Source organism: Corvus cornix, chromosome 8 (genome assembly GCF_000738735.6).
Source record: "Corvus cornix cornix isolate S_Up_H32 chromosome 8, ASM73873v5, whole genome shotgun sequence".
NCBI classification, from domain to species: Eukaryota; Metazoa; Chordata; class Aves; order Passeriformes; family Corvidae; genus Corvus; species Corvus cornix.
This window is the reverse complement of record NC_046338.1, coordinates 6,360,052-6,370,000: the sequence shown is the minus strand read 5'-3', so window position 1 is coordinate 6,370,000 and position 9,949 is coordinate 6,360,052. Positions and strand designations below refer to the sequence as shown.

Genomic DNA, 9,949 nt, shown 5'->3' with positions numbered 1-9,949 from the left:
CAATACAGCAAAAAAAAATGGAAAAAATTTCAGAAATTTTACTAAATTATCCTGGCATGGTTCTCATTTTACAAACTCTGCAATGCTAAGATTGCTACAGAATCTAAAATAAAAATTGAGAACATATTGTGAATGTATTTAAAGTAAATTATAATTATGGTTTTTTATTTTCTAGGATTATTTTCAAGATTTCACTGTATCACTTGATGATACATACGCAAAAATAGATAAATTAACATTTTGAATACATTAAAGTTTTACTTATGTAAACGCATTAAAAAAAAAGAATTAGTATAAACTCATACATTTACTTTGAACTTTAACGAGCAGAACAGATATAACTTGTGGCACTGAAGTTATTCAGGCACAATAAAAGCTAAAACTTGTCCTTGCCAAACAGTGAAACGAGATTTGCACGGCCTGTGTATGCCTTGTTTCCCACAATCAAACTGTCACAGCATGAAAACATTCTCCTGCATGGGGAGGTTTTGATACCCATTTCCCTGGTGAAAGTGTGCAAAAGGATCTGAAAGAGTTATTGACAATTCATACAGTATCCCATATTCCATTAGATAGTACAAGCAGAGAACATATCTTAACTCTGAAGGGAGACGAAGCAACAATGTTTTAAATTACTATTGACTCCACTAAATTTCCTGATAATGTCAGAAGACTGTAGTCTGGCAGGTTCATAAGAGACTCAAGATGATACAGGAATCCAATTATGCCAAGTCTATTTAGTTGTCCTGTTTGCTAAGCCAAAGGTTAACGAGAACTGCACTGAAAAAACCTCCTGTGGTATTACAAAGTATTTCTTATGCTGCATAACATGCAAATGAAAAAGTATTTTAATCAAGTCTCTCTTTAACTCCTTAATTGCAATGGGGTATCCTACAAGACAGCAAATTAAAAACTCACAATGGAAAAAGTGATCTTAAAAATTTGCCACTGAACTCAAGAGATCATCATTAATTACTCAAGTAATTATTACTGAGTATTTCTAATTTGGAATAAGAAAGTTCAGATCACAGAAGCATACCTAGTCATTGCTATCATTAAATCTTTATAAATAGTAAGCTGTGGCCTCTAATTTTAGACAGAAATTAATTATATTTTTGTTGGCAACACATTCAAATCTGTTTACACAGCTGACTAGTTCCAGCTCCACCAGACTCAAGCAGTGAGCTTTGAGGACTCCTCTGCTTCAGAGCAGATGACTCAACATTCACCAATTTCATTAAAGATGAAAAGGGGAAAAATTTACCTGCAACAATGTCACTTGTAAAAACAGACTTAAAGCAGATTCATGAGTTTTACATATGTGAGGTATTCAAAAGGAGGGGAAAAAATATGTGAAAACCTAACAGCTGTGGGAAAACAGATTAGAAGTGTTGAGTTTCCAATTCTTTTTTGAGCTAATGTAAACTAATAAAATGTTAAAATGGATCCACATTTCAAAGACTGTAATTACCACATGACACCATGCTGTTACTTCAGACCTTACTCAGGCTCAGATATGCCCTTGAATACATGGACAGAGATTTACCCACCCTTCTCAGACTTAAATACTGTTTCTGCAAACACCACCACAGATATATTTTACAAGTACATTAGAAATTCAGACAGCTTTTGCCTTTTTTTTTTTAATTGGCATAAATCCTTTACCCAGAGTAAAAAAAGGAGCAGTTATATTCAAACAGCAATTCTCCCTTTACAATATGAGAGTAGGAATAGACAGGAAAGTAATGCATGGCAGATAATGGCAATATGTAAGAAAGTAAACTCCAAATCCATTTTCACTTTGTAGAACACTCAGGTTCAATTAAATACTTAATTTTTCTACATTTTTCTCAGGTCACAGAATCTACATACAACATAACTACATAATTATTTCAGCCTTTTAGGCATTTTTTTAGTGGATTGGTGGGGGGGTTTTCTAAAGAAAGGCAGACCTCACTAGCTGGCACTGGGAACATATTAGAAGAAGAAAATTATCTGAACAAAACTGAAAGATGCTGTAAAACACACTGTAAGGATGACCATGCAAGGAAGGAAATCTAATATTTAATGGGATAGTGCAGGTAAGTCCCACAATTTTATGAATTTGTGGGCAATTCTCAGTCAGTGGATTCTGTCACCAGTGGTGACTCCTCACTGATTTCAGCAGGAACACCTCCTGCTCTGAAGCCAGGCAGAGGCTTAAGCATGAACTGAGTGAGCTAACACACTGTGTGGAAAATATCTAGATGTGTACTCAGAGCACAAATAAAAATCAGGGCTCTTTTCCTGAAGTTCAATCACTCAATAACTTCAACTTCAAAAATGCTGCGCAGCTTTGCTTCAGTCTAGAATATGTCTCCTTCTTGTCTAAAACATGCACTGAATCTGATACACAGGAATCATTTCCATACGCTTCAGTCATCCAAATCTTGAGCATTTGTATCTTCCAAGACAAAACTCTGAAGTGTGTGTAATGTTAAGCTACTGCATGTGAGACAGTGAATGCTACTGAGTGATTCCAATCAACAATCCATGTAAAACCAGCCATTTGCAGGAAGGAATGACATGAGAAGCAAAGGAACTCACCGAGTCATCTGTGGCTGAAGAAGGCCAACCTTCCCACAACTGGTGACGGACAGGGATACTGGTCAGGTCATACACATTCCGCTTTACCTGGAAAAAAAATAAAAATAAATCAGAACTTGCTCTAAAAAAGGCAGTCAAACTGCATTGTTTTCATCACAGCCCCAAGTTTTCTATTTTTTCTGGTTACTGTAAAACGGGTTCCTTCAACGCTCTTAGATTCGGATGTGGTCAGCAGGTTTACACACAATACAGCAAAAAGCAATGAAGAAACTGTGTTAAAAGAAAAAAAATTAAAATCTAAAAATTACCATTCAAAATGCTTCATTATTACTTCAGCATTATGAAAGCGCAAAAAAAAAATTCGTAACGGAAAATTTCCAAGTAAAAAGTATTACAAAGCAATGAAAAAAAGTTAAGGGAAACAGAAGGTAATAATAAAAATTCTGCTGCATCTTTTGCTAGTTAATTTTCACCTGAAAATATTGTGTGGAAACCTAATCAAATAAGAAATACAACTAATTTTGCATAAGCTTCTTAAATGGGATCCAAAAATAAAAACCAGTATATTAAACCTGAAAATATTAATTAATAAGCACATTTTCAATTAAGACAACACATTTCAAATATTTATTAACAAAATGCTAAGTAACTAATTTTTACATCAACTCTTTTCTCATGCTATTAAATTAGAAGTCACTACTGTTAATCATCTCACATGATGATTAACGGAAGGAATGAAGGAGGGGGAAAAAGAAGAAAGAGTTGAAAATTTCAAATACAGGAAGCATACTGCAAAATACAAGAATCACAAAACTCCTTCCATGAAAACATTACCACAGACAGAAAAGCAGACAAGTTTTATTGGAAGTTTTGTGATAAACAATTATTTAAATCACAAAAATATATATTTTGGTACTTAGGATGGAGAGTGGTATCTTAAATTCTGAACAATGTCTTACACCTGAACATAAAGACTGCACAAATAATGTACAAATATTGCCCATCTGGACCACAGTTGTGAACAACAAAATCTTCCAGCGAGCCATGGTCGCTTTTCATAGAAATCACAGAACAGTCTGGGTTGGAAGGAACCTTAAAGATCCTCTCATTCCAACCCCATGACCTGGGCAGAGACACCTCCCACTACACCAGGTTGCTCAGAGCCCCATCCAACCTGGTCTTTTTTTGGTTTGCCTTTCATAAAACTGCTATGTGGGAAGACAAGGTCCTCCCACATTTTCACAGGTCTAGACAGATCCCAACCACCTATACTGCATCCAGAAAAACATTCTCAAAGGTTTGATACTTTTTAATAGTATTTTGTATGACCATTCTCTAGGCAAAATATCTGAACAAGTCACAAGCTCTGCATCCCGGTCTCGGCTCCGAGAAGGCTGCACAGTCCAACACTAACAGACACAAGAGCCCATTAAACCAAAAGATATTAAGGCAGATGGCTAATATTTGACTTAAATCAAATGACAAGGCTACTCCAAAAACTGTCCTGATGCCTTCTTTAGATTTTCCCTTGTTCACTTGTCAACAGGAAACAAACAGCAATTAACTGTGTTCTAACTTCTGCTATGAGAATTACTAAAAGTTCCATGAACTGAAAAAAATTATTATATTATAGCTGTCAGCAGAAAAAGGTCTTTGAGCCTTGCCTGCAGTCTAGTCTTACCCTGTGTTAACAACTTTTTCTGAACAGAAAAACAGTTTGCAAAAATCAGAAAGAAAGCTGAAATTTGCCAAAATGGTAACTGCTAACATAATCCACGTAGATAAAGGTTTCATATTCCAGAAATGAATTAAAGACAATTCTATACTACCATTCTTAGGAAGATAATACAAAAAAAAAAAAGAGATCTTTTATACCATTTGATCCTACCCATTAATCAGTACTGGACATTTCTTCAGCACTGAAGCACAGTTGAAGTTTGACTCCATGGTAAAGTAATATGAACATATGGAATGTACATACGCTCCCTCTAAAATTTGTCATTTATTTTTAGTACAGGATGTATATGAAACATCTGGCAATAAATACTCATCTTAAAATATTTTTGCATAATGAAATAGCACCAAAACTCTTTCCCTGGATCATCTTTAGAGACAAATGCTCCATGGATCCTTTCTTTTAAATTCTGCACAACAATAAATGGATGGAGAATATGTGTGCAGACATTAAGCAGTGAAATAATTGTTCTAATCACTGTAATATAATCTAAGGAGGGTGAGGGACAAGGCAGGGATTTTCACACATAGTCTTCCTCACAAATGGTGCTTTGGGCAACATTCTTCAAAAGATTCTTCATGGCACAGCCATGAAGGTTGCCAACAAATACCCTCAACTGAGAAAACTCAGGGCATATTGAGATGCAACATAAAGTACAGTGCTCTTACTGTATTTTCAGATCTTTCATTCAATTACTGTTGCTCTTTCCCATTATTTTTAGTACTAGAAGTTATTTCATGCTAATAAAGTGCCACTTAGGAAAAACTGTGAAGCACTGTGTCACATTTCTGGATAGATTTAATATACAGGCTATGCAGATAATAATTTCAATAGTATCAGTTTAAAGCTTTATGAACATAAATATTCTGCACAGGTGAGTAGGAAAGAAAAGCTTCAACTTATTCTCCAAGAGTAAGATACAATACACCTCCAACTCTTGAGTCTGTATCTCACTAAAGAATGGAAGTTAGGCCATGTGGGTTTCTTACCTGGACATTTCAGTATCAACAAGCGGAGCTTGGATTTTCAGCTCAGCTTTGCATTCACTGTATGTTTTAGAATCATTAAGATATCTCTCCATTTTTTCCCAAAACTGGTAAATTACATGTACACATGATAACCTTTATGCTAATATTAGTTTTGTTTAGGAGTTTTTGCAGGGAGACTGACCTGGTAACTATGCTTCAATTGAAAAAAAAAAATTACAACTATATTTCAACTAAAAAAATTGAAATAAGAACACTGGGGTTTTAAGATATAGAATACTGAAGTATCTATTAGCAATTCAAGTGGACTTCATTTTAGCTTTGTAAAGAAATGTTGCTTCATACTGACCCCACAACAGCCCAAAATGTAACAATCCTGATCTGTGTGTGATCATGAGAACACAGTTCTTGCTGGTTTAGTTTTCTTGCATTAAAAACCAGGATAAACCGTCCCTGTGAAATATTTATTTTCCAGTTACACACCAGAAATAATATTATTTTCACAATATAAAACTCTAAAGTGCGCTATTTTTAAATAACAAGTGAAACTTATTTACAGAAACATGGGATCAATAAGGACTACATAATATTGTTTTCAAAAAGCCTTCAGAAGGAAAAATAAATAACTCGGAAGTCACATTCCTCAAATTCCCTTTTAATTCCAAAGTACAACAGAAAGGCATTATGAAAAAAACAGTATTTCCCTTCTTTCATTAACTCATCTGTAACTGCACTGAATTCAATAACATTCCTCTGCTATTCTAAGCTTGAAAGGCATGCTCGGGGTAAAGTGTTATGTTGGTATAAAGCACAATGCCAGACTGATGTGCTGGACAAAAGTGATCAAAGTTGAAGTAATTTTAGCCAACGCACAAGTATTCTGCTGCATTATTCTACCAGAATGACATCTGTTGAGCAACTCGTCGCAGAATAAATCAGTTGTTATAGGCAGGCCTGGCTGGGTAGGGGACCATGTAAGACTGATTAGAGTAATGTTTGATTAAACAAACTGCTTGCAGTTAAGATCATAACTGGATTTGGAATTCATGCCAAAGTAGTCCTCTTCCAAACAACAAGCCACAATCGATTATTTAAGATAAAATAAGCTTGCTTTTAAATAATGATTTGATTTTTGGTTTCTTTGATAATTAGAGCACTATTACGAAAGCAGACTGTAAAATATTTTAGAGATTAGAATATTTACCAACTGAGTATAGAAAACCCCTTTTCTTCATTAACTGACTGAATTTCAGTTTAAAGTGAAAAACTCCATGAGGAGGAAAAAGTTCTAAAGATTCATACAAAGCATAACCATAAACCACTCCTTCACTGGGCCAATAAAAATCTACAGCCACACTCTTCACATAACTGAAAAAAGTTAGCACAGTAAATGGACAAAGTCTGTGTTAAGGATTTTACTTTTAAATTCACTTGGCATTGAGAGGACGACCGAAATCTTTATTGTGTAAAGCAAACTCTAAATTGCAGTGCCATCCACTGAGCTACATTTATTGGCAAACTTCTTGGTCCCCCACTTTTGATCAGTTTGAAATACGAATTGGTGGCATTGTCTTTGTGCAGCTCAGAATGTCTTTTCATAATGTTCAAATGCCATGGTGACTGGCACATTACTATGGCAGCCACCCTTCAGATTATCATCTCCAGAATATAAGAGATCATTTAAAAACAAGTTAAAGGCACATCTATTTGGTTTTACTACTCAGCTGTAAACAGTATCAATTCAATAATTTAAACAAAAAAGAAAAATAGCCCATATATTTCAGATGCAGTGTTACTTGGAAAATTATGTATAATTCCTGCAGAATTCCCCACCTTGCACCTATACATTGGTGCTGAAAAACCACAAGAAGTTTCACCTTCAGCTTATTTTCACCGGTTTTAGAAGGGAGTTAAAATACTAAACAACTTTTAATAATTTAAGAAAACCCATATGTCAAAGTAGCCAACACACTCAGAAAACTTCCCAGATAGAGGCAGAGTGTTACCTTCCTATCTTTCACTGGTTTCTTTAAACAGATTAATATGTTGCTTTAAAAGTAAGGTTAAACACAAAAGATACACTTCATTTGCAGATATGAAGCTAAACCAACATTCAAGGTCCTTCCACATTCATATTAGTAAGGATAAAGTGAAGCAAAACATACCACAGGGCAGAAGTCTGTACCAGCTAATGTGATGACAACAACCTTGTGGTGATTGCACTTATCAGGAATAAGTAGCTATTTTCTCATCTCTGAATGAGAAAAATCTGAAACCTGCTGTCAAAAACCAAAAATCTAACACTTACTAAATGACTAAAAAAATTAAATTTATGCTGAATCATCAAAGAACTGTCATGCCTGAATCTGTATCTTTGAATCACAACAAATCACAACAAAGTTTAACAGTAGTTTCCCTCAGGCTTTTTTCCGCTTATGCAGGTACAAAGTTAAGTGAAATAATGTACATAATGAACTTTTGTTAGTCTTATTATTAAATATAATTTATGCAAAGCTGTAAATTGGCTGAGATGCTAAAGACTGTTCCAGGCACATAGGCAGCATGAAAGACAGTGCAAAAATGAGTGCATGAAAGGCAGACAAAAGGAGCAATAAAGTCAGAGGACTGTGAGGAATGTGGAATGTGAGTTGGGGGACGCAGGGAAGTGAGATCAGATGCAGACAGTCCAAGGTTGCATGGGGCACTGATGGTACAGTGGAAATCTTGACTTTGACATTGTAACAGGGAAGAAGCCAAGACAAGTAACCAAAATTTTTAGGAGACAGCAATAATACAGGCGGGGGCAGTGCCAGGAAGAACTCCAAAGTAAGCAGAAGCATTTTGGTGAAGAAAGGAAGAAAGATGGAAAGAAAGGAGACAAACCCAGCTAAAGCGATAGGCTTAGAGATTATAGACAAAAGCACTTAACATCTCTGCCAGGCAAAATTCCAACAGATAGCAAAGAGCACTGAGAATCTGGCAGAATAGATGGGAAGCAGTGGCAGAATCAACCAAGTTTCTAAGCACAGAGAAGCACCAAAGGTGATAAAATGCTGAATTTGAAAAGATAACAATGTTATCAACACCTATGAACAAAAGATTGGTTAGATAAAAGGGTGATTGCAGTTAATTGTGGACTAACAAGAATTATTAAAAATACAGAGATGCAAAACTAGAGAGAAAGAATTTCTGAATTTCTTAAACTTAAAAGTAACTTTTAGCCAGCTACCCACAGATAGGATATAGTCATACACAGTAAAGTAGTGCACTGTGTGAACCACCACTAACATTAACACCCAAACCAGAACTCTCAGGTTACTTTACCCAAGACTCATTTACGGGAAAGGTTATAAATCTGCTCCACTCACAATTTTGTCTGGATTCTTGTCTTTCCACTACATAACATAATAAACTATACTAAAGCATAAAAAGCAAAGGTTCTTTAAATCATCAAATTTTAATTTTACTCTAAGTTTTACATTAGAAATAATAGTGCAATTCTAAAGACATCAAATGATAAGCTCCCTCTTCTTGCAGCAGCTGACTGAAGTTTAAATTACAGAATGATTCCAATTAATGAATTAAGATGTCAGAATTGGGCTATTTTTAAATAACAGCATCTGCTTCTTGCAGATTTTATACCACTGAAACTCTCTAAGGAAGACTCACTATGCTATTTACATTCACACATTCTCAATTCACTCTGTTGTAATCTAAAAGAAAAAATACACTTCCAATGTAAATATTTAAAATCTATATTGGATGCAAAAGAAAACCTCACCTGCCCAAGCCTATCAGCCAAAAGTCAGTCGTGATTCAGCACTTTTATAAAATGCACAGGAACTCCACTGTGTGTTTTACGAAAATACATTTTCTAATTAATTTTTTATTTCATATCTCTTCCTTTAAATTACTATTTTTGCTTTTAATATCTCTGAAAATATTCAGGTGTGCATTTATTAAGTTTTCCTGTTTAGTAGGCTAAAGCTTTGAAACCTTGTTTCTTGTTTAATGCACAACAGGAATGCATTATATTCTAATATAATTGATTTTAATTCAATGTCCAAAATACATAACTTGCTTATTCTACTATGACAAATAAAACTGAAACAAATAAAAGCACCAAAACATGCGTAACTCATTAAAGTAGTTTTCTCTTCCCTCTCATTAGAACTGTTTCATTTTCAAATTAAAAACAATACGCAATTTCTGACCTTAACAAAAGGGCCCTAAGACAACCTGAATGTCCATTGTACTTCAGCCACATACAAAGCAGAATTCATCAGTGAGTTACAACACACACACACACACACAAAACCAACAGAAAATTTTATGCCAGGTTTTTGTGCACCATTTTTCAATAATTAAACACATTTTATGTACAGAAACGCCACTAATGCATCCAACTTTAAAGTGCATGGAACAGTGTTTGAACCAAAATAAACCCAGTTTAAACTATGTCAAAAATGGGTTGCATTGTACTGTAGCACTCAACAAATACTCTGCCAATATCTTAATTAAAAAGCTTGGTGGAATTGTTCACATTAACTTAGATCTGGAAAATAATGTGCAAATTTTTGCTGACATTTTGCTGATAAGAGGTCAAACCAAGAAGATTATATCATATTAAACACGGAGCTAA

General features: G+C 34.7%; 1 protein-coding gene across 1 annotated transcript in view; it reads right to left on the bottom strand.

Moving 5' to 3' along the window:
- Nucleotides 1–9,949, bottom strand: part of FAF1 (Fas associated factor 1) — a 152,571-nt gene that overhangs the window by 69,125 nt on the left and 73,497 nt on the right. Inside the window, exon 8 of the mRNA XM_010408851.3 lies at nt 2,587–2,673. Within this exon, the coding sequence (XP_010407153.2) occupies nt 2,587–2,673 (87 nt within the window). The remainder of the gene's footprint in view (nt 1–2,586; nt 2,674–9,949) is intronic.